The 25,028-nt window shown below is 51.8% G+C and overlaps 1 protein-coding gene across 2 annotated transcripts in view; it reads left to right on the top strand.

The window, feature by feature from the left end:
• ZNF423 (zinc finger protein 423) overlaps positions 1-25,028 on the top strand; it is a 331,821-nt gene that overhangs the window by 77,605 nt on the left and 229,188 nt on the right. Inside the window, exon 1 of one of the 2 annotated variants that reach the window (XM_036834945.1) lies at positions 19,135-19,310. The exons of the other annotated variant lie outside the window; for it this stretch is intronic. Coding sequence (XP_036690840.1) covers positions 19,220-19,310 — 91 coding nt within the window. The 5' untranslated portion in view covers positions 19,135-19,219. Of the gene's footprint in view, positions 1-19,134; positions 19,311-25,028 lie in introns of those variants that run through there. 2 annotated transcript variants of the gene reach the window in all.

Below are 25,028 nucleotides of genomic sequence, written 5' to 3'. Positions count from 1 at the left end.
ACTGAAATTGCCAGCCTCACGCAGCCCAGAGCCAGCCCGTGGAAGTGGGCCAGCCGCACCTCCGTACAAGATTAGAGGGATGTGTAATGGATTAAAGATCAAAAATGTTAATTAAGAAATGGTCTTTTCTAATAAGATGCCTTCAAGGGCACAGGCCTGAAAAGGAGGGGATTTCTCATTTTGGCAACACGGTTTCTGTTGTAATGAAATTGGTTCACAGACAGTGGGGAGGACCCGACGTTAAGTCTCGTTTTAAAGACATCTCCATCCAAATTAATTAGCAATAAAAAACGGAGGGCTGAATGTCAGGCTGGCAGGCAGGCATTATGTGGTGGCTTGGCAGGAAGGCTGCACGGACTTCAGAGAATTCCATCTGTATCCCTCTGCTTCCGGAATGTTGTATCTGGGGGCACATTCTGGGGAGCCTAGTGGGGTCTGTCTCTGGGGTCAAAGGATGAGGCCTGGTTGGATGCTAGGCCTAACTTGATAGGAACTTGCTGTGTGACTTTTAGCTATTCATGGCCCTCTCTGATCATTCTTCTAAGTTTCCTTTCTTATCAGTTGTGGATGACAACGAAATCTCTCCTATCTGCCTCCATGGTCTGTTGGAGCAAAAAGATTCTTAGATGTGAGTGATTTGAAAACTCTAAACTCTCAGTGTGAATCAGTGAGATTATTGCTAAAGGATGGTTTGGGCTTTGTGTACCTGATCCAGCCTTGGCCCACTCTGAGTTCTGCTTTTCCAGGCCACATTTTGTTTACCCATTCAGTTGTCCATGGAGACTTAGGCTGTGAAGTCCCCTAGGTTGTTTACATGTCTCAGAAGGGCACCATAGCCTAATGGTTAAGAATTGGGCTCTGGAGTCTGACAGGTCATCAACTTGCATCCAAGCTTTGCCTCCTGCTTGGAACCTAAGCTCAGTTACTTGTCTTCTATGGGCGTCAGTCTCCTCATCTGTAAAATGTAGCCAGTGCCCCTGCCTCATAGCACTGCTGTGAAGTGTGAAGAGAGAAAAGGCTGTAGAGAGCCTGGGCTCTGAGGGAGGGGGCGTGGTGTGCAGTGCTGGGGGCTGTTGCTTTGATTATTGCTCAGAAGCAGAGGAATCTGTGCGTCAGTTCCAGATGGGTCCTTGGTTGGAGACTGGCTGTTTTGAGTTTCCTGGGCCCTCCAGTGTGCAAAACCTCGTTTTACAAGAAGCTGGAGGAAGGAGTCATTCAGAGCCTGGGACTTGCTCTGAAGGTTCCAAGACTTGAGAAAAGCATGGACCAACACGTCCAGGGGAGGGTGTCCCACTGCCTTCAGGATCAGAACTCGCTCTGTCTGATGGAAGCTTGTGTGTTTTCTTGCACACCACAAATTTTGCTTTCTCCGGCAGTGATGTTGGGGGCAAGAGAGAGAAGGGAGAGGAGTTTTTTACTGTCTTCTTTCCTCTGGTTGCAGATTGTACACCCTTCTGCATCTTGCTTCTACTTTGGACTTACCATGGCTGCAAACCCTCACTGAATTTTTAAAAAATATAAAACAACTCTCATTGTTTTATTTAATGGTATTTGCCTTGAATTGAATTTTTGTCTCATATTAATATCATGACTTTTGCCTTAATTTTCTTGCATCTGCCTGCCTTTTCTCAGCATTTTACTTTTTTCCCCAATAAAATTTAAAAAAAATTATGGTAAAATATACATAACATATAATTTACCGTCTTAACTACCGTCAAATGTGCAGGTCAGTGGCATTAAGGACGTTCACATTGTTATGTAATCATTACCACCATCCATCTCCAGAATTCTTTTCATCTTCCCAAAACTCTCTACCTATTAAACACTAACTCCTCATTCCCCACTCCCTCCAGCCTCTGGAAACCTTCCTTCTACTTTTGCCTCTGTGAATTTGCCTCATGGAAGTGGAATCAAACAGTATTTGTCCTTTTGTGTCTGGATTATTTCGCTTAGCATGTCTTTGTGGCTCATCCATGTTGTAGCGTGTGTCAGAATTTCCTTCTTTTTAAGGTTGAATGATATTCCGTTGTATGTATACTCCAAGTTTTGTTTATGCATTCATCAGTCAGTGGAGATGTGGGTTGCTTAATTATTTGGAAAAACTGCCAAGTGGCTTCACCATGTTACAACACCCTCTCCTAAAGCTCTGTCTGCTGGCAGACTGAGAAGGAAAGTGGAGGGCATGGACTTTTCTTGTCCCCACCTGGATAACGGACACCAGAGGCAAGAGGCTCGTTGGGAGTGGCTTTCAGGGGCGAGGGTGTGGTGAAGCTCCCTCGGTGCAGTGGAGAGCTCTTGCCAACCCTCCCAGTTCTGCCCTCCTACCTGCCACCGCCCGGCCACTGGAGCAGGTGACCCGCAGACGCAGCCCCTTCCCGCCTTCCCCCGCCCCGCTCAGGCAGGCCGTCTCAGCATCAGTGGTGCTCGGAGGAGAGAGGGAGTTCTCAGCTCAGTGAAGTTTGGTTGCCACGTGCGGTAATGGAAATGCTTTTAACCTCAAACCAGCAACCAGACAAATGGCAGAACAGAAATAATGGGGTGAGCTGCTCTGTGGTCTTAAGGTGAGCCCTTAGTCAGTGACACCGATGGGGGAGAAAAAGGACGGGATTGGACCTGACCTTTAAGAAAGCAAAACTTAAAAGTATGAACACGGCAGTGAGGACGAATGGCGCAACGCCATGCCCAAGTGTTGGATGCATCTCTGAGACATGATGTTGAGTGAAAGAAGCCAGACACAAAAGAGAGCGTGATGTGTGTGTCCATTTATGTGCCATTCAGAACTGGGCAGAGCGGTGTCTGGTGACAGAGGTCCGGCAGCAACTGGCCTTGGGGCATGGCTGGGAGGGGCCTGTGGGAGACTTTGGGGTCCTGGGAAGGTCGTCTGTAAAAACGTGTCACCCCCTTTGCTTAAGATTTGAGCACTTTACTGCATCTAAATTAAGTCTCAATAGAAAAGGGACATGAAAAGAAACACCGGAAATAAAAACATCTTCATTTCAGAGATGTGAAGGTTGTGGGCTCTTTACTTAGTTCATTTCCCCCTAAATTATTAAGGTGATATATTCCAAGACCCACTCTTGGGCTTGGCCTAGCCAGCCTTTCAGACCGAGGGTAAAGATACGAACACAGGTCAACACACGCGGTTCCTAGGGTGGAGGGTACTGGGGGGCCCCATGTGTCCTTCTGACGTTCTGCATGACAGGGAGGGGACTGCGAGCCCTGCACTGCTCCCCACCACGCTTGGCAAGTACAGTTCAGGCCTTATGCCGGGAAAGTGTTCTGAGCCTCGGTCCTCTGGTCTGGACGCCAGGACAGCTTCATAGTGCTGGGAAGCGTGCACAGGGTCTATGTGCCTGTGAAGCGCTGTGCAAAGGCTTCCGGGTGGGCAGTTCTGTTCTGGCAGCTGTCCGTCTCCCATAGCCAAGGTGAGGGGAGACGTGGGGAGTGGCAGATGCTGCCCGGGTGGATGTCCTCAGTGGTGGCCACTTCCCTGTGGGGCGGGACCCGGTGGGGAGATTTTGATTCACAGGTCTTTCCTGACACATCTGGCAGTTATACACCCATACTGCATCTCCAGGGGTCTGGGCCCTGCAGGCTCTGCTTCTGGATCTCAACCTCTTTGCCAAGTGGGTTATTTCTTAGAATTTATTTATTTAATTTACTTATTTTTGGCTGCGTTGGGTCTTCGTTGCTGGGCGTGGGCTTACCCTAGTTGCGGTGAGCGGGGGCTACTCTTCCTTGCGGTGCGCGGGCTTCTCATTGCGGTGGCTTCTCTTGTTGCGGAGCACGGGCTCTAGGTGCGCAGGCTTCAGTAGTTGTGGCTCGCGGGCTCTAGAGCGCAAGCTCAGTAGTTGTGGCACACGGGCTCAGTTGCTCCGCGGCATGTGGTATCCTCCCGGACCAGGGCTTGAACCCGTGTCCCCTGCGTTGGCAGGTAGATTCTTAACCACTGCGCCACCAGGGAAGCCCTGCCGAGTGGGTTTTAAATAGGGATTTCTTCACTCATTCATCCCCCATTAAGCCTTATTTGAACACTGTTTCTGGGTGAGGGTGTGCCAAGAGGAGTACTATTTGGAATTAGCCAGTTGGTGGGAGGAGAGGAGGGAGGCGGGGGTTGGGAGGGGGCATCATCTTCTCAGCACCAACCACGTACCCAGCTGAGCGCCAGGGCTTTCTGTACCCACATTGCCTCGTTTAATCAGCGTAACAACGCTGTGCCGTGGTTGTTATCGCTCCCACTTTCCAAGGGAGGAGACTGGGGGTCAGTTGGACTAAGTGTTTGCTACTCAAAGTGTGGTCCACGGACTGGCATCACTCACCAGCTGGCTAGAAATGTAGAATCTCGGGCCCCTCCCCAGACCTGCTGAATTAGATGCTGCCTTTGAACAAGATCAAAGGAGATCTGTGTGCACATCCAAGGCCCATGTCAGCGAAGTGTGAGATGGCTGGGGACACACTCGGGTTCACTTTCCTCGGAAGCATGCCCTCTTTAGTAATAACAATGGCAGTCAGAAGGAAGCTCTTCTCAGTAACAGTACCCAGTGCTGCGCTGAGCACTTTCCATGGTTTATGGCGTGTAATCCTCCAATAACCCTCTAATTCAGGCACCACTGTCATCATCTCCCTTTTACTGTTGAGGAAACCAAAGCCTCAGAGGGGTTAAGTAACTTGTCCCAGGTCACACTGTATTTGGGAGGCCAAGAGCTTTCTTTGGTGTGTGTGTGTAAGTGTGTGTGTACGTTGGAGGGGAGGTGGTGATCATGGCATGATGAGAGGACTTTGGGGAGATGACTCTTGGTGGAAGCAGCAGACATGGCAGATGGTTTGTGGAGAACTCAGTGTGGATGGGGAGACCCTGGACACTTCCCAGGAGGTGCTGCCTGCCTTCCAGTGGGGAGACTTTCTGGGTTTTCCTTCAAGAATCAGATCCACGTCCTCTCTTCCGAGAAGCCCTCCCTGATTTCCCCTCACAGTTCGAAGCCCCCTCCTGTGCTCCCATCACCACCTACTCATTTTCTGCCTTTGCCTTCATCACATGGTCCGGTTTGTGCCTCTCCTTGCTAGATGAGGAGGTCCTTGACAAAAGGACAACGTCTTGGTCATCTTTGTATCCTCCATCCCTAGAACAGCTGTTCTTTTTCATTCATTTATTTTATAAGAATATGTTGGGGACCTTCTGTGTGCTGAGCCCTGGGTTAGGCACTGATGGTTCCACGGCAAGTAAGGCAGGTGTGGTTCCTGATCCGTGGAATGTAATAGAGAGGAAAGCTCTTGTAAAATGGTGACTCATTCATTCATTCAGCAAACACCAGGCCCTGGGGTTACAGCGTAAGCAAGTCAGAAGTGATCCTGGCCCTTAAATAGCTTACAGCCCAGTGGGGTGTCCCTGCCAGAAACCTCTCTTTACAGACTCAGCACAGTGAAGAGAACAGGGCTAAGGGGCAAGGTTCCTGGCCCAGCCTAGGCTCCTTCGGGGAGCCCTGATGCCTAAAGGGGGATGTGGGGATGTTCGGCCCCCAACTCATTCCAAACCAATGACACTTCCAGAGTTTGGGGATCTTAATTCCATATGAGCACAGTGGCTGAAAACAGGAAATTTTGGTATGTGACAAAGGTGTATGTGTTTGCAGAAGTGCAATTCCATTCTTTAAAACATCCATTACCCAACAAAGCTTATTCCGGACTGAGAACTTTCACGAGCCACATGCTGGTGGCGAGTCTACCATGATCCACCTGTAAGCTGACCCTGGGCTGCCTTCGTGTTACCCTCCAGCCATTTGCTGGCCCTTAGGTTGCATCACCTCCACGGTATAGCAAGCTTTCCTTTTATTATTTTTTGAACTGTTTTACTGTAAACTGAAACAGATACGGACACCCCACAAAACAAATGTAGAACTTAGTGAATTCTTATAAGGCGGGACGTCATTGAAACCGCCTCCTGCGGTTGGAGAGAGAACTTTGCCAGTCACCCCAGAAGCCCCATCTGTGTTCTCCATCCCAGCCACAGCCCCCTCCTCCTTCCAGAAGTAACCACTAGCCTGACTTTTATGGCCATCACTTCCTTGCATTTCTTTAATGTTGTCACCGAAGTGTGCGTCCCTTGCCACTACAATTTAGACTTGGAGTGTCACTCTTTAAGGAGTATGAGGGTGGAATATTTTTTGAAAGGATGATTATTTTAAACATCTTTTAAAAGAAATCCTTGATGTGGATACTTCTGATGTTTAGGCTCCTGGATAAAACATTTTCCACTGTTGGCAGTTGAAGTTGGAGCAAGAAGAACATTCTGGTGCCTACCACCTAGCAGCTGTCCCCCCCACCCCCCGCCAGGGTTTGGCGAGTGGCTGGATAAGCCACCAAGGTTTTGTGGTCGTCACGGGAAGCGGTGACGTGGTCCTAAGCCAGGGTGACGACGGCTGGAATGGACCAACGGGGTGGAGGGGAGGAGCTGATGAAAGGTCCTGAGTGAGGAGTCGTACATCATTCTTTCTTTGACTTGTCATTTGTAACATATTTCCCCTTCTGAGCATTTGGGGAGATTAATCTCCTCGCACCTGCTGCGGCAGGTAAACCCGAGTTTGCTGCTGGGGCGTCCCGGGCGCGTGGGTGTGTGTCTTCGAGGCCATTCTTCTTCAGAATCGATGGCAAGGGGGCTTTTCCTGCTGAGTCAGGCTCCCCACCACTCCACCCAAGGGGGGATTCGCAGGCAGGTGGTCATGCATCTGGCTTGGTTTGAGTTCCCAAAAGTCCCAATAACTTGCAGAACTGTGTTGAATTCTGGAAGTTACAGGCATGAGTTCTATGGGATTGGGCTATGGTGATTTAAAAACGCAGGGTAATTAGACAGTGTTAACCTTTGATGTGGGCCATGCGGTGCTTAGCGTGTAGGGCCTCCTCATGTCCTGGAAACTTACTTCAAGCAAGTGGATGACCAAGCCAGTTCCTGAACAGGAGCTGGGGGCTGGTTTCCCTGTTCACTTCACACTTACGAAGCCCCTCCCTGGGTCAGGGAAGGTGGCAGTGATTGCGTGAACACCTTACAAAGGGCTGCCTTTGCTGCAAGTTCATGAACTCCCGAGCGAGGGTAAATAGAAGGAGAATGTGGGAGATGTTATACAGCAAGTCAGCAAGTTGGGTGAGTAGTAAACATCACAAACCCATGGAATCCGCGATATGATATTGAAAGTCAAGGAAAATGTGAGTTTTGAGATTGGAGATTTTTTTTTTTTTTTTGGCTGTGCCACGCGGCTTAAGAGATCTTAGTTCCCCAACCAGGGATTGAACCCAGGCCCATGGCAGTGGAAGCACCGAGTCTTAACCACTGGACCGCCAGGGGATTCTGAGATTGGAAATTCTTGGCCTCATTTATTGACACACGTTGATGGAAAGTCTGTTTTGTCTTTGGCATGGAGGATGCAGAGGTGCTGGATTTGGTCCCTCTCCTCGAGGGGCCACGAGTGCCTTGCCCGACGTTGCACAGTCTAAGGGAAAAGAAATAACGGTCGTTGTACAGCGTGGCTAGTAGTTTAGAAGAAAGACAAGACACCCAAGCACAAGCCAGGTTTATTGTATGTGGGTGACATGGAATGAAATTCATTTTACTACTTTACTCTGGAGCCTAGAGCTGTGCTGTCTTTCAGCAGGACTTAGGCTTTTAAAGTCTCACATGCTTTAGAAGAAAACTCAAGTAATTGAGCAGCTACATAGACGTGGCTTCCGAAGCCTGTGCATGTTCATGCCTGCCCTCCCCCACTCCTCACTTGTCAGAGGTGCTCACAAGTAACCAGACTCAGGATGGGCGTTGTCCCCGTGTTCCCAGCCCATCCGTGCCAGCTTCCCTCCATCATCACGTTCCGTTGCCTGGCAGTGCCCTGGGAGCTGGTGACTGTCGCAACCACCTTCCCCTGGAGGTGTGCCGGCTGGCTCTGACAGCCCTCGGGGGGGATGCTGGAGGGGGTGGCTTTGGCCAGGTAAGAGCTGGGCTGGATGAGGTGGTCTCTGAGGTTTCTTACAACTTGAAGCTTCCCTGGGGCCCTGAAGGGAAAGGCAGGGACCCCTTGCGCCATACAGCTGGAGGGAAGGACGACCCTGAGAGATGGCAGCACCCGGAGTCGGCTGTGACTGCCGAGACGCTCCTTGCCTTGGCCATCGGTGGGACATGGGGGAGGGGGTGGGGGTGGGGAACTTGCCTGATTCTGCATATTTCAGGTAGGGTCCGGCCTCCTTCAAGGCTGTCCTCTGAAGACTTGCTTATCCTACTGCTTTGATTCTAAGATGTGAATTTTTATCATTGTCTAACATTTTTGAAATTGGGGGTGCATTTTAATATCCACGTGTATGTCTAGTGAAATGACTCTCCCTCCTCCCAAGAAAGCCATCATTAAGTTCATGGGTGTCCTGCATTGGGCGGCCACTTGGACCCAAGGGGCTATGGTAAATGGTGGTAGACGCCCTTGTCTGATGCACACGGCTTCCTGGAAACCAGGGTCTAGGAACCTGGGCCTTCCAGGATGTGAACGTCTAGCCCTGGACCTGTGTGTGTTTCTAGCCCTGGCCATCCTGGGCCTCTTTCTTTCCCAGACATGGCTGCACACACACAAGGTGGAGGAAGCAGTCAACAAAGGGCAGCAAGTCTGTTCTGCAGATCCTGGACCTCGAGGCTTCCAGTCGCCTCTGTGGGCTCTGCCCGGATCTTGCTTAAATGCTGCATCTGTTTGTCTTCCCTCCCTCACCAGCCCTTCAGTGCCTCTCTGTTCCTTCCACCTCAAACCCAAAAGCAGCCTGCTTGCAGCCAGGCCCCTTTGCTGTGATTTCTGCCTTAACTGGACACTCCCCGGGTTCCTCTGTGATCATCCTAACCTCCTCCGAGAAAGGCCTGTCTCTGGCTCCGCTTCTGATCCAGGGTGCCTAGACAGGGCCTGGCTGTGGGCAGGCTCTCCTGCAACACTCGGCTGATGAATTGACGTGACTACAGTTCAGAACTGAAATCTTTCAGGCATTTTATTACTGTCAGCGTCTGGGCAACACAGCTCAAGGATTAAGGAGAGTTGCGGGAGAGAATGAACTCTAAGAATGGCTAATTATTATTATTATTATTTTTAACCAACTGCAATTTACAAAGGGTATGTAGAGGGAAGGAGGCACAGAGAGCAGAGCCTCTAAACGAGGGTTAATTAGAAGTCTTCCCTATAGCTAGTGCTTCATCAGCAACAGAACAGCATGTAAATAAATCTAATTTCCCTCCAACTCAACTCGTCACAAGCTTAATTACAGCAGTCACGATGTGTGCATGTGTGTGTTTTTTTCATTAGCGAAAGAGGGTCATTATTAGCCATGTCTGCTAAGAATTATTATGAAGAGCCTGGTTCCACCCTCGATAGGTGTCCTCAGAGAGCAGAGAGGAACTTTCCGTGTGAACGAAAGAGTTTCCAATTAAGGTGGCTTGGAGGAAGCAGGAAGCGGCAACGCAAATTAGAAAAAGATTACAGAGAGGGGAAAAAGCAGGCGAGTGCCGTGCTTGCTTGCGGAAGGGTTCTGGGAACCTCGGTTAATTACTGTGTGGAGGAAGAGTTCCTTTTGGGGGCTGGACCCTCTTTCCCCCGCCTTGTCGCTTGCCTGGCCTGAAATCTTGGGTCTACAAGACCCCTCTGGGGTCCTGCCTTGCATTCTGGCTCCAGAGAGCTGAAAATGAGACTTGCACTTGGGGAGGACAGGGCTGGACCACTTCTCCCCACCTCTTTCAGATGGCTTTTCACACCTCCCCCCTCCTACCGCGGAGAAAAGCAGGGGAGAGCAAGCACACTGTCACCGCCAGGAAGATTGCCGCACTGGACGGCCGTTGCAGTGAGCGTATTGTTCTAGAAATAAATAGCTGAAAACCCCGAGTCAGAAATTAGTTAACACAAAGGAAGTCGAACCCTACAGGCTGAGTTCCAATTGTCTGCAGGAAGTGCCCTGCCCAGGGGGGCCTTTGAGGGAGGATTTAAGTCCATCCCGCCTGGCACTCAACTCACAATGTTGGCAAAAAGTTTCTTCTTTCCTTCCGACCCCTGCCTGCCCCCCCAGCCCCCCATAATGATTACTTCTCTCATTAAGCATTGTAAGGGGCTGCGCTTTGTGGTGCTAATAAACCTCTGGTGATCCAGAAATCAAGGCAGCTGTCCGAACCCCAGGCACATGTGTCCTGGCCCGACAGACCATGTCTGTCCTCATCCTTCCAGTAGTGGTGATGGGAGCTGGCTGTTCCCAGGCACTGGGCAGAGGGCAGATGCAGCAGCTCATGGAATGGGAGGGAGCCTGGAAGCCCCCATCCTCTAAGCCACTTCCCAACATGTTTTCTTCCAGGCTCTGCTTGAATGCCTCCAGGGATGGGGAGGCTCTTTTCCTTCCAAAGCTGCCTGGACCCTAGCGGCAGCCCCGGTCGTCATGTTTATTGAGCACCTACTGAGTAACTAAGTGCTCAATAAACGTGAACTAAAAGTAGATAGGGTGAGGGGTGGGGTGTGCAGTGTCACTGTCCTCTTGGACAAGGAGGAGGTATGAAACTGAGGTTCAGAGAGGTTAAGTAATTAGCCTGTGGTCACACAGCTCATGAGCTGTGAAACAGGGGTGCATCTCCAGCTCATCGGAGGTCAAGACAATGTTCTCAGTCCTCGTGATGAAACGGGGCAGGTTTTTTCTCCTCCTGGATGGCCCCCCGGGCTCTGGTTCTGTGCCCTGTGATATCCCAGAACAAGCCTGCTCTTCTGTGTACTCCCCTTCAGTGGTCTGGAGACAGTTTTCCTGCCCTGCTCTCTGCACCCATTTTAAAGGGTGAGATGCTTGCAGAGATATCCACGGCTAGAGTTCTCTGACGATGGTGCCATTGTCAGAGGTAGGGACCGGTTCTGGCAGGGACTCCCAGGCCCTTGAGTCTTTCAAACAACTGGTGCAGGTGCTGGGAAGTCCAGGACAAGCTGTGTGGATAGGAGCGAGCATTGCAGCCCCTTATTCAGGGCTGCTGAATGCCCACCAGGCCTGAGCCTGGCAGGGCAGGGTCGGGAGAGGGTCAGTGATGTGGTCCCCCATGTGTGCAGTTGTTGGCTGGGTGGAAGCTGCGTGATGCACCAGGCCACCTGTTTCTTTCTTTCTTTTTTTTTTTTTTTTAATGCATATTCACTCTTTTTTTTTAAAATTAATTTATTTATTTTTGGTTGCTGCATGTGGGCTTTCTCTAGTTGTGGCGAGCGGGGGCTACTCTTTGTGGTGGCGTGCGGGCTTCTCATTGTGGTGGCTTCTCTTGTTGCGGAGCACGGGCTCTAGGCGCACGGGCTTCAGTAGTTGTGGCACGTGGGCTCAGTAGTTGTGGCTCGCGGGCTCTAGAGCACAGGCTCAGTAGTTGTGGCGCATGGGCTTAGTTGCTCCGCATGTGGGATATTCCCGGACCAGGGCATGTGGGATCTTCCCGGACCAGGGTTCGAACCCACGTCCCCTGCATTGGCAGGCGGATTCTTTTTTTTTTAAATTATTTATTTATTTATTTATTTATTTTTGGCTGTGTTGGGTCTTCGTTTCTGTGCGTGGGCTTTCTCAAGTTGTGGCAAGTGGGGGCCACTCTTCATCGCGGTGCGCGGGCCTCTCACTGTCGCGGCCTCTCTTGTTGAGGAGCACAAGCTCCAGACGCGCGGGCTCAGTAGTTGTGGCTCACGGGCCTAGTTGCTCCGTGGCATGTGGGATCTTCCCAGACCAGGGCTCGAACCCGTGTCCCCTGCATTGGCAGGCAGATTCTCAACCACTGCGCCACCAGGGAAGCCCCGGCAGGCGGATTCTTAACCACTGTGCCACCAGGGAAGCCCAGGCCACCTGTTTCAAATGCCTTCCTGGGCTAGGTCACTACCACAGTGGCCCAAATTCTTAGATTCCTGGGCTTATGAATCATGGTCTGGGTGGATGACATTGTCACACAGTGATAGCCCCCTCAGTCCAGCGGTCTTTTCTACGAGCGTGGTTTGGAGGTGAGCATCCTGATATGGGCTAGGAGAGCTTGAGGGGCAAGACTAGGGGTCCCAAGACGAGCCTGCTGCCTCCTTGCTGTGGGGTCTTGGCTCAGACCCTTGCCCTTGGGGAGGGGCAGAAGCCTCACCACTGTCCTTCTTGGGTGGCGCTTTATCTTTCCAAGGCTAAGAGTCAGTGGTTCAGGGGTTCAAAGTCGGGCAGGGCTGTTGAGGCCGATCCTGTTATTGTGTCGGTAGGTAGAGGCCATGTGTGCGTGGTCTGACACTTGGAAGACCAGCATGGTTTTGAATATAATTTCGTGTTTGACAAATCAGAAGACTTGTCTGGCAACGATGGGATTTGAACCCAGGTCTGACCTCGCAGCCTGTGCCCCAGCCACGGCCCTTTGCACAGAGCCAGTGTGTGCCACTGACACGGCCCTCTGATGTTAGAAACGTTTTCTAGTAAGATGTGACCAAGTTGAATTAAAGTCCGGAGGCTCTGACACAATCTTTAACTTGTACATGGTCACCTTCAATCTATCAGAATTCACTCTGGATTTTTCACGTTTGCCTTGAATCGAGGCACTCGCACTCATTCAGTCACGGTCTGAGTCAGGATCTGATGGCTGTCCTGGGCCTTCCTCAGGCCCAGCGCTGCTCCCCCTGCTCTGGCCGTAGGTACACTGACGTCCTCTGGCTTCCTGGAACGGAGCCGATGCCCCATCACCTCAGGGTCCGTTGTGCTCAGGCTCCTTTTGCCTCAGAATGTCCTTCTCCATGTGTTGATTGGCTGGTCCCTTCTTGTCCCCCACAGCTCAGCTCATGCCCCCCGTGCAGAGGGGCCCTTCCTGCCACCCTGGCTAAAGCTGGCCTCCCCTAGTCCCCGCCACATCACCTATTTTATCTCCTTCAAAGTAATGACTTTGTTGCTCTGTGTATCTGCCGTCTTTGTCCCTGATGAGAGGGTAAACTCTCCGAGAGGGTCTGCTCACCTCCGTCCCTGCTGTGCCGTAGGACAGTCCCTGGCGCATCGTAGGTCTCAGTAACTGTTTTGTGAATGAGTGGATGTGTCTTAAATGCTCCTGCATCTCTCTTCTGGAAAGGAGCGTGAGGCTGGCCCTGGGGACCTTGGCCCTCCTTCCTGTGGCCGTCTTCTGTGATGCAGAGCCAGCAGCTGGCAGACAGAGGGGAAGGTGTCTCCCAGGGGGGCCTGCTTCCCAGAAACATCCAGCTCACTTCCCCCACCTGGGCTCCTCCAAGGACAGAAGAATGAGGGGGCTTCCTGGAAACCCTCCTGGCTTGGCCCCTGGAGGGTTGGAATGACTTGGGTCCTGTGCTTAGCTGTTAGTGACGAAACCCAGGAAGCATCCCAACTTCATGACTAGGAGGGGAAAAACCTCCTTTGCTATTTGGTGAAGAGAGGAAAGGAAGCCGCCAACTGAGAATTCCCAGAGTGGGAGTTTCCTAAACTTTCCCTGGGATCAGTGGGTGTGAGAAAGAGGCCCCGACTCAACTCCTGCTGGGCAGGAGTTTGATGATGAAGTGTGCATGAGTGTGTATGGGTGTGCACACGTGTGAGTGACACCCAGAGACGGGGCTCAAGGGCCACTCAGGGTCACAGGCTGAGAGCATCCTGCCTTTCAAGGTCGGCTGCCCAAAGTCTCCACCACACGCCATCTGTCCTCTGCACAGGTGCAGCAGGCAGTGGTGGGCCAGGGTGGTGTGGAGAGAGGAGGACTGAGCACCGGGGAGCAGACCCGACTCCGTGCGTCAGTGCTGGTGCACGAAGCAAGTTCTTTTTCTTGGGAGTCGTCGTCAGCCTTCTGGTCTAGTGTGGTGATTGAAAAATTGCGTTAGAGAATCGTTACCATTTCAGTTCTATTTTAAAGACATTAGGACAGCACCTAGGGGTTGGGGATACGGAGGCTTGTTAAATACAGATTTCTGGGCCTCCTATTTAGAGAGGGGCTGCTGGTATGACATCTGCATTTTAACAGGATCCCCTTCCAGGTGATGCTGACCCAGGTGGCCCTTTGACCCTCATCTCCAGAAACCCTGTTGTTAACCCAGGACTCCAGGGTGAACCCATTTTCAGAGCAAGGAAACTTTTTCTGAGATAGAACAAGCCCACCTCTCCCAAGTTTGTTACTGGGACCTGTTTATATTTAACTAGGTGTTGGGAACCGTGAGGTTTCCCTCTAGAGGAAGCTGTGAAGGCAGACTCTAAGGGGAATTCCCTGGCACTCCAGTGGTTAGGTCTCGGTGCTTTCACTGCCAGGGCCTGGGTTCGATCCCTGGTCGGGGAACTAAGATCGTGCAGGCTGTTAAGATCCTGTTTGACCTGTGGCATGGTCAAATTCAAAAAAAAAAAAAAAGGTAGACGCTAAGAAGTGATCCCTGAAAGAGATCATCTCGGCACAAAGTGTAAAAAGGTTACAAGTGGGCGTGCAGCTCAGGATCCCACTCATAAGAGGATTGCTGCGTGCATCCGGAAATGCAAGATCTTATTCATCAAAGTGGTCACAGCACAAACCTCTGGGAGTGAGATTTCAGGTGATTTTTACTATTTTCTTTATACTTTTCTCTGTGATACTAATCGCAGTTATCTTTGCAATCAGAAATAATAGTAAAGCCTCATTTTTGTGGGAAAGAAGCTCATTTTCCGGGCAGAAAGCTAGGTGGGACCACTGGTTGGCCTGATACATGCCTGGCATCAGCCCCAAGGGCAGGAATGGTGGATTCCTATTGGAAATATGGGCAGAGCCCCCAGCTTGGGCATTTCTGGGCTGGCCTCAGTCTTTCCTACAGCCACCTTGGGTCCCTGTGCCCTTCTTAGCTGGGGTCTCCCATGGGACCTCACTCCCTGGGCTCCATGCTTTTGGTGGATCTTGGTGCTAATGATTGCCCTTCTGGGGTGGTACCTTGACTTGAGAAGAAGGTGACACTCCACCTGCCTCATCTCTTTATTTAATGTGGCGGAGATGGGATGGCACCACCCGGACCCTATGGAAACTTGGTGTTCTCCAAGTGGGAAGGCTGCAGGCTGTGGTCACGGCCGTCTTTGCGGTGGCCTAGACTTCTGTGTTCACCTCTTTCTGCACTAGAGGAGTGAACCCAGAGAAACCCTGACCTGGCAGCCTGGGAAGCACCTCTGTGCTCAGAAGGAGCACCGACCTCTTGGAGATTGGAATCCCTGCTCCGCCATCCTCTAGCTCTGTGACCTTGCCCTCTCTGGGTCTCCATTTCCTTATCTGTAATTGAGGCTGCTAAGAGTCTCTGCCTCATAAACTAGACGTCACAGTGGGTCCCTGACAACACGGCTGCTTTTCCTCCTCTCCCTGCGCAGAAAAGGGGCTTTGCCGGAAAGATTTCCAGAAACTGTTCTGGACTTTGACCCTGCCCGTATCTCACCTGTAGCAAGTGCTCATCTGACGTTGCCCGGTGTGATTTCTTAGCAACCGGCTCCTTTTGGTCGGCCCAGCCATCAGACGCTCTCCAGCAGAGAGAGTCTGAGTAATTTTTTCCATTCGATGTGCATTCATGGAAGGGGGGGGGGGCAGGGATGCGTTTTAGGCAGTACCTGGCTCCTCCTTAAATTAGACTGTTTTCCATTCTCATCTCCCCAGAGGTGGTTTTCCAGACTCAGCCATGACTCACAATCTCAGCCTGCCTACGGGAGGGTCAGAAAATTGGTGAGAAGTCAGAGTTGGAGCATTGATTTTTTTTTTTTTAAAGACACGAAGGTGGAAAATCAGCATTTGCTTAAAAATGACTACCTTGTGGTGCAGCAAAGGGATCCTGTCCAAGAGGGTCTGTTCTAAGGAATGGATGTGTACGACTTTAATTCATCTCAGTCTATATTCATCCATCCATCCATTCATTCATTCATTCAGTACATAGTCATTGTGTACCCACTATGTACCAGGTGCTGTTCTAATTGCTGGGGATTCCACAGCGAACAAAACAGACAAGTTCCTGCCCTAGTAGAACCAAGTGCTTAGGTACCATTTATTTTCTCAAGCCAGAAACTCCCCTCCCTCCTCTGCTCCCTCCTCTCCACCGCTGTCACACTGGATGAAGGGGGAGGAGCACAGGGCTGAGGTAGGATCCATGGACCTGAGGACTAGCCCTGGCTCTGCCACTAACTGACCACGTGGCCTCGGAACAATACCTTGTGTCTTAAATTCTGAAAAAGCTGGCCTTTCCTGTCCTTTCTCTGGAGGCTTCTCCACCTAAAATTCTGTGCTTCCTTGTGATTCCCCAATTCATTCACCATCCCTCCTTTTAAACATTTTTAGTGGCTCAGCAATAGTTTTTTCTATCATGAAATATTTCAGATACATAAAAGAGAATAATGACCACCCAAGACATACCCTTCAGCATAAGGAACAGAGCTCCGTTCACCCAACGGCGCTCCCAATCATCTTTCTCTCCCTCCCCCCAGGGCCTGGCATTTATCATTTCCATGTATGTCTTTCTTCTTGAAATACATATGAATGGTATATCAATACTATTGGTATACATGTTTTAGACTTTCTATAAGTGTTGTCGTATTTTATCGTATTACCATAGTTTATCTTTGGCAACTTGCTTTTTCTCTCTCTCTGTGTTATGTTTGGAAGATTAATCCTTGTTGATACGTGTAGCTCTGTTTTATTGCTGCATGGTGTCTATTCTCTGAATGCACCACCGTTTATCCATCTTCCATTCATGGAAATGTAGACGTGGTCTGGTTTTTTTTTTGTTTTTGGCTATTACACATAATTCTGGGGTGGATATTCTCACAGTGAATTCTCAGGTACAGGAGTTTTCTAGCAGATAAACCTTGATGTGAAATGACTGGGTCAAAGGGCGTGGCTGAAATGCCCTTTGCCCCCTCTCTCCATCTGTCAGCTCTGCTCACCCCACCATCACTTTAGGTAACTTCTCTCCCAGTGGTTCCAGAAAATGGCTTGGATTGTGTCTCAGTAGCCCCACTTGGGTCACATGTCCATCCTTGGTTGTCCAGGCCTGGGTCATGGGCCCGTCCTTGGAGCTTGGAGGTGGGGCCTGCCCCAAGTGAGCCTCAGAGCGGGGGATGGGGAGGGCTGGCCCCCATGAAAGATCAGGGTACTATAGCCGGGGGCGGGACAGCTAACTGTGGGCACTGCCCAGGGTAGCTGGGCCCCATGCTGTTAGGGGGAAGTAGCTCTTGTGCCTTTTGCCCCAAGTTTTCTTAGAAAGCACCTGTCCCTTTGGCAACAACAGTGGCCGAGCGGATTAAAGAAGCCTAGGTTTGTGTTTCACACTTTGATTTCTGAGCACAACTCAGGGCAGTGATCTTCAGTGTGTCCTTTTTAGAGAGGGGAAAACTGAGGCTCGAGGGGTCTCAGCAATTCCCGAGGTGTCTGTGGGACCCAGTGAACTGGGAAGATACTCTGTCCTTACCCCCATGCTTTCTCCCCACACTCAGAGGCCAGCTGCCTCCTTTAATGGCTCCAGAATCAGTCCTGCCGTTTCATAGGTGGGAGAACTAGGCCTCGAACAGGAGGGGCCTAAAGGCTGCAGCTTCTTTGTTTCTAGTCACTCTGTTAATACCCTCAACACAGTGTCGATGCAGGATGTTGTTACAGATGGGGAAACTGAGGCTCAGAGAGCAGAGGCAACTGGACTGGCCAAGAGTTGGGGATAAAGCTCAGACAACAATGAAGGCATCTCCTTGGTCCCCCTCCAATGCTGCGTCCACGTGCCCTCATTTCAGGGTACTTTTCCACCCCAGAGGGAGCTGGCATCACCGCCCAGACCCCAGTTGTACCTTCAGTGGGCCGAAGAGGTAGTCCCCTGGGTCCCCATCCCCTCAGCTGCATCCCCGTGGGCTCCCCACAGAGAGTCCTTTCTTGCCTTTGATGTGAATTCTTGCGCTTTCCTGATAATATTCTGGGCTCTTCTTAACGTGCGGGGGTCAGCTGCGAGGCATCTTGGCAATTTATAATTCTTGAGAATTCTGTTTGGTGACATGAGTTAGCATTTAACAGACACCCTGCCACCTCCTCTCTCCCTATTGTGACAAGCTCCTGGCAGAATCCTTTTGAGACTCAGGGTAATTGCACCACGCTGGGTATGGGAGGACCACGTCGCGCTTGAGTGCGTCTCAAAAACGTCTCCACAATAGACAGTCAGGTACGCGTTTGCTTGGCTTCAAGGTAATGATTTAAACTTAATTTGACCCTTGATGAGGGAGCCCAAGCTTCTGGTCCGACACAGCCTTTCAGTGTGGGCTTGCCTGCCATGCCTTCAATGGTTACACAAATAATTCCTTCATAACAAGTGCCTTTCAGAGGATGTCTGCTGCTGACAGCTAATATAGAATTATTGCCCCTGAATGCATTTCTGTAATTACTTCCCAGAGATCTGTCTTTGTGTTAGAAGACATTTCACACTTTAGTAACATAAGTGTTTTGGGAGAGTACGAGCAATAATTATGAACAGTCTTTCCGTGAAAATAAACCTAAAAAAATTATAAAAGCTAATGCTAAAATTGGTTAGAGTCAGGGACGAATTTCATTTGAATTTGATTCATGTATATTTATTCCAAGTATAATAACCCTTCTTATATGGAAACTTTTTTTTTAAACAAAAGCAGTAATGATACAGAGATCCCGCTTTCTAATTTTTGAGCAATACTGAAATGGCAAACTGATTAAAAGTGACAAGTTGCTTGAGACCGAATAAAGAAGCGTAATCGTGGAGCTCTGATAGGAGACATTTGTGGTAATGGAAAATGAAATGATTCACAGTGTGATCAATAAAAAATTAGCAGCATTTAATAAAAGGTTTCTGCTTCATGTTGATTAAAGAACAACGCGAGCAGTTTGAAATCCGAGTTAAGTGACGGTTTGAGGATGAGCAGGGGGTGGTGATGGGGCGTGGGTGTGCGTGCGCATATAGATCACGCGGATATTGGCCATCCGAGGTGGCCACCGGGCCCCTGGAGTGGGTCTGGAAGTTTCCTTTGCGCTGCCCACTTGACCTTTGATCTGTGGTTAATCCTTTCCAGGTCTGCCCTCCTCCTAGGCTCCAAGCAGGCCTTGCTCTGATTGGCGGGTGTAGGTCCGGCCCACTCCCCACTTAAATCCACCCCCGAGGAGGGGGCTCCCCCCTGAGCGAAGGCTGTGTTTTCCCCGAGGCCCCTCAAGTGTGCTGTGTGGGCCCTTGGCTTTGTCCTGTCAGCTGCCTACGGGTCCAGGTTTCTGGAGACTTCCGGAATGCCCCACAGCGCCTTTGCGGGACTGGGCACCCTCCTGGGCGCTGGAGGGAAGTCAGCAGCAAGCGGGCAGGCCTCAGTCAGCGCAGGAGGTGAAGCGGTAGGGGGGTGAAGGGTCCTTGCAGGGGACGGGGCCTCCGCCCGCGGGCCGTGGGGTCCGGGGGAGCGGCTTCGGGAAGCTGTCAGTGCCCTCTGGCTTCCGCCTCAGCAGCAGCAACGCGGCGAAGCCGCTCCATCAGACACGTTCCCTTTCCTCCAGGCCCCACTTCAGTGTTCCCGGGGACGAGCCACACCGGGCGGGCTGTCTCCACGCCCGGCAGCCTGCTAATTTCTAAAGGCTCTGCACAGCCTCTCCGCTGCGGCTGCAGGGAGTGGGGCTGGCCTTGCAGGCCCTCGCGGGGCTGGACCGGAGACCCTGGTCTGGAGGATCGCTGGGGGGCAGCTGGCCTCTGGGTTACAGCAGCGGCTCCTCAGGACCAAGGGCAGGGAGTCCTTTCCATTCCTGGAGTCCTGGGGCAGCGGGCAGGACCAGGGGCCTTTTCCTGGCTTTGTTCCCACTGTCTCGAGTTTCCCCAGAGACATGCAGAGCCATGGCTGGACGTTCAAATGCTAGGGTAGGAAGGGCCCTTTCAGACTGCTTGGTTCGCATACATTTATCGAGCACCTGTTGTGTGCCAGGCCTTATGGTGGGGGCCGAGTGGGGTGGGGGAGTCAGATGAGCAAAATTGATGCTGGCCCTGCCTGCCTGGAGCCCGCTCACTGGCGCGGGGCCGGTGGGATGTTCTGCAAAGAGGACCATGACTGCTGTGGTAAGAGCAGGAAAGCGGGGTGCCCGGTGAGCACCCAGAGTGCGTGTGGGGGGCTGGCCCTGTTGGGGCGAAGGTTCATTGAGCTGAGCCCTGGACGGTGAGGAGGAGTTGTCTGGCTGGACTTTTGCCCACTTCCTGCTTTCACAGTGGAACTCCATCTGTAAAGCACTGCTTAGCGGGACCCCAGCGTCTACAGCAGACAGAGTGGGGCTTCCTTGGTGGGGAGGTAACCCTCGGCTTTCTGCCCTCGGGCCTGCCCCTGGCACAGCGAAGAGTCACTAAGGTGCCCTTCTTTAAAAATTGCTGCTCCACGGCCCATGCCTTCATTTACAGATGGAGCCACTGAGGCCAGAGAGGGGGGGACCTGCCGGGATCCCTGAGCGACCTCCGTGTGGCCTGAGGGCTCTGGGCTCCAGCTGCACCGCTTGTATTTGCCTTTGACCTTGAGCCACTCTTGCTCAGCCTGGCCACCCGTCCTGTCTTTGGGGTGCGCATCTGTCCCTGGCTCCCCTTTCCTCCTCCATGGAGCTCCTCTTTCTGCCATGGCTGCTGGGGGTGATTTGCACCCCAGCATCCACGCCTTGAGTTCTGCTCCTGGACTGGGAGCAATTAGGAGCGCCAGGCCATGGCTCTGGCCACAAATTAGCTGGATTTATCGAGCTCCCCATGCTGCCCCGCGTCCTGTCCTCCCTCCCCTGCCTAGGTCTGGCCTGCTTCTCCATCTCCTCCTTCCCAGCGGCCGTCGGAGACAAAACATGACAGCAAGGAGAGGGCAGAGTGGTCATAGCCTCAGGAGGTCACGAGGCGGTAACAGTGTACAATTTTCATGGTTCCAGGGTGGCTTTGTCCGACTGTGCTTCATTACTGCATGTGGCGAGATCAGTTTTATTAAGATTGTGAGGCTCGGAGGAGCGACACCGTTAAGGACCGGCTAGAAAAATATAATTTTTTTCCTTTTTGGTGAGGGTGTTTGTGATTGCTTTTTCTCCCCTTCCTGCTCTAATCCTCCCGCTTTCCCTCCCTCCCATCTACCGTCTTTTTTTTCCTCTCTTTCCTTAACCCGTCATAGGTGGGAGCCGGGGGCGGGGTCGGGGGGGGGCGGGAAGCTGCCATCTCTCTCTGCCTTTGTGGCTTGAGCTCAGCACCTGAACATCCCCTGGGAGGGGAGAGTCATGCATTCGTTCAGCAGGTACTTGCCCATAAAGGGCAAGGTGCTTGTGACCAGTGTCAGCCTCAGCAGGGTAAGCAGCTATGCTTTGTTCTTGGGGGCATCTACATCACTTAGAGCAGTGGCTGGCACATAGTAGGTGCTCAGAAAAATGTTTGTTGACTGACCAAAGATGTGGAACATTTGTGTCTGATATGGCTCCAGCTTTGGGGGAGCTTACTGCCCACCACAGCCTGGGTGGCAGAGACCTGGGGCAAGGTCACCAGGATGATAGCTCCCATAGGGAGCTTCTCCAACCTGAACGTGAGGAAGTGGTGTCTTCCTTATTTTCTAGGCAAGGAAACTGAGGCTTAGAAGTGCAAGCAACCAAAGTCACACAGGAGGGAACCTGAACCCAGTTCTAAATCTCCAAAGAACGGACACTTTCATCATTGTACAGCTAAACTCCCTGTCTGACCCAAGGGGGCCCAGTGGCTCTTGCTGGGTGTGCCCCATGGTAAAGATGCCCCAGGCTACATCCAGCCCTCCAAGGCCTGTTTCACTCATGCCATGTTTCTTAAAATTTGAAGTTAACACTTAGAAATCCAGAGATTTCACATAAAAATATGGATTTCCTTCATTAAAAACAAAACAAAACAGCTAATGTCTGTACTGGGCCTTGCTTTTCTATATGGTAACTATGTAGAGGATTTGAGCAGGGACCACCCCCTTGGGTGGGTGTACATCTTCACCCCAGTCTCCTCCAGTCCATTCTACTCATTTGTGTAATGGTGGGGGCCTTGGAGTTGTGAGCTTTGGTCCCCTCATGATCTGAGGGACGGAGTGAGCTGTCTGAGCTATCTGAGCCTCAGTTTTGCCCTCTATATAATAAGCCTAATGTTGTATCTCCCTTATTGGGCCATGGGTCACTGGGGGAAGGCTGCAAATGAATTGGAAGATCTGGTCTGAGAAAAGTGATTGCTATCACACTGCTAACCATTTTGGCCTCGGGTTCTAGAAGTCCTGACAACTAAAGAGACATCCTCTGGAAGGTTCTTGTTTTCCTGGTTAACCACGGGCCTGTGGAAAGGGGGGCCTGTACCCAGTCTTGCATCATCGGCCAGGATGGAGCATCCCAGCGAGGCTCGTGTGATGCAGCCCAAGGTCAGGTTCAGTGTCTGGCTGACCGTGGCTTTGAAATTCCATCCACGGAGCCGTCCACACTGACAGGGGAGCAATAGGCGCTCCCCCCACCCCCCAAGACAGCATGTGGAAGTTGCTTCCTTATTTAAGTGGAACTTGGACAGCAAATTATGTGTTAAAATATTTGCCTACAGCTCTGCTGCCAAGGGGACCCTTTAGGCTGAGTGTTAAATGTTACCCTGCTGCCTGCACTGCAAATATTTTAACCCTGAAGATAAATAGTGGCTGCCTCGTGGAATTTGGGGCCAGCAGCGGATGCACAAGCAGAGTTTCTAATTGGGGTTGGCAGGCTCCTTGCCCAGACCCGGCCCAGTCCCTCTCTTTCTCCATCCCACAGGCCAGGTGTGTGTGAGAAAGCGTTCATGGAGACGTGTCCTTCTCTACAAGCAGGGCCAAAATGCCAAGGTGAGGTTCAGCCAGGGGTTTGACCTCATGCCCAGGTTCCAAAAGTGCTTCCTCCGCGCTGGCCCTCGGGAAACGTGCTGCTGGTGATACTGTTTGGAGGACACATACGGGCTGTTAGGATGGAGCACGTGTTCTCTATTAAAGCAAAATGTTGCTCCAGGATAAACACTTTGCAAGTGGTAGACACCTGCCTGGACTGCGAATTCTGGCCCCCCCGCAACTACGTACAGGGGGAGAGCACAGGGCAAGTGGGCTTGTGAATTGTAAACATGCCCGCATCGTCTGCCCCCGGGACAGACCCCCGGCAGGGGTCACGCTGCTTTCTGGAGGAGGTGGGCTTGTCACTTACTCAAGGTCACACAGGGAGGGAGGGGGGAGCCCGGACTTGAGGCCAGGAATTTCCTCTCCTGATGCAGTGGATCCTTTTGTCTGTATGGACGTTTTTGTGCCTTTCAGGGGGCATGTGCCCTGACATTCTCCATCCTCAGGAGCCTGTGAGGCCTCCTGCCAGAACCTCTCGTGCAGTACGATGTCTCCACCCTCGTGTCTGAGCCATGATGCAGCCTGTGTTGGTTTGAATGATGATAGCAAAATAAGACAGTAACCGTAGCTACTGTTTTCTCAGGCTCATTGTGGGCCAGGTATCAGGCTTTGTATGTACTACCTCATTAAAATAATTTAACTTCATTAAAATTTTTCTCAGAGAGGGTAAGTGACTTATCCAAGGTCTCCCAGCTGTTAAGTGACGGCATGTGGATCTGAACCCAGACTGGCTGGCTCCAAAGTCTGGGATTCTTTTCGGTTCTTTCTCTATTATCCCATCTGTCCCTGGAACATGACTCCAGCTGTCTGCTGCTTGTGTGTGTCGTTGCTTCATAACCATCTTTCTGCAGGAACAGCTTGGTTCCATCAGCCCCACTGAACTCCTCTACACTGGTGCTCCAGGTGCCCCCTGTTCAGTTGGGTTCTGTCGTCAAGCCCTGTACGTGCCTAGAATTCACTGTCTGGTGGTTCTGATTTCTGTGGAGGTGGATGGTACGGTCTCCTATCCAGGTCTGATTGCGGGAAAAGATGGGGAGACCGTCCCAGGACTTGCTGGCCTCCAGGACTGATTCTCCCGCTTCCCACTGTCACCTGGCACCAGTCCTGCCCTTCACACCTCTCCCTGTCCTTCCCCTGCACCCTTGTCTTGCACTTTTGCCCACATCCTCCTCTGCCCGCCTGCCCCTGCTCCAGCCTCCTCTGGGCTCCTTGAAACCCTGCAGGGCTCCTGGCTTACCCGTATCTGTGTGTAGCTGTGGGCACAATTCTTCTCGCATTGATGGCCAGCCATACAGGAGCCTCACCTCCACCTTGTGAGGCAGGAGAGGGCGGTGTCCATCACCATTAAGCTTGCTGACCCATAGGAAATTGGCCTCAGGCAGGAGAATTGACATAGGGTCACACTCATGGGGCGAGGTGGTGGGGGGGGGTCCTAGAGCTAAGACTGGAACCCGGTCCCCTGAGTAACCCGGCCCAGGCCGCAGGCACTTACCACCACCTATACCTCCCTTGGGGCGTTCATTTCTTCACTGGGCAGTCATTCATCTGCCCCACGTTGATTAAGCATCTTTTCTGTGCCAGGCCTTGTGTGGCTTTGAGGCCACCAAGATGAAAGAGACCGGGGAGCACCCTGTATGTTGTAGCAAATATATGCGTGTTATGCCTGGCACACAGTAGGCGCTCAATCAATATTTGTAGGGTGAATGAAGGAGACAGTGGACGAAGGTGTGTGATTGTAGCCTCTGGGATATCTCACACCTCTCATACTCTGCCCTTGTCTTCTCTTTCTCGGGCGTGTAGGGGTTGCTCCTGGCTTTCTGCCTCCGTTGGGAAGGTACTCAGCCGTGGGGCCCCAGAGGCGGGACCCCCAGTGGTCCCTGGTTGGTTCTCAGGGTGCCCAGGGCCCCCTGATGGCGGGGTGATCCCCACAGTCCTTCCCAGGAAGGAGAAGAGGCAGCCTTCTTGCTGAGGTTCTTTCTGACTTGCGTGCTGGCTGGGGACTGGGGCCAGAGGGGAGAGACCCTCCCTCGCGGGTGTTCCCAGGCTGAGCCTCTGTCAGCTGGCCCTGGGGAGCGGTGAGGCCCCGACAGCCCTGACTCGTGAGCTCAAGAAGCCTGGCTGAGAAGGTAAGAAATGTCCTGTTCCCAGACCTGGCAGCCTGCGGGCAGCCTGGCCCTCTGGGGTCTCTCCCCTTTCCCTTTTTT

The sequence above is a fragment of the Balaenoptera musculus genome, chromosome 19 (genome assembly GCF_009873245.2).
Source record: "Balaenoptera musculus isolate JJ_BM4_2016_0621 chromosome 19, mBalMus1.pri.v3, whole genome shotgun sequence".
Taxonomy (NCBI): Eukaryota; Metazoa; Chordata; class Mammalia; order Artiodactyla; family Balaenopteridae; genus Balaenoptera; species Balaenoptera musculus.
This window is presented reverse-complemented; position numbering and strand designations above follow the sequence as displayed.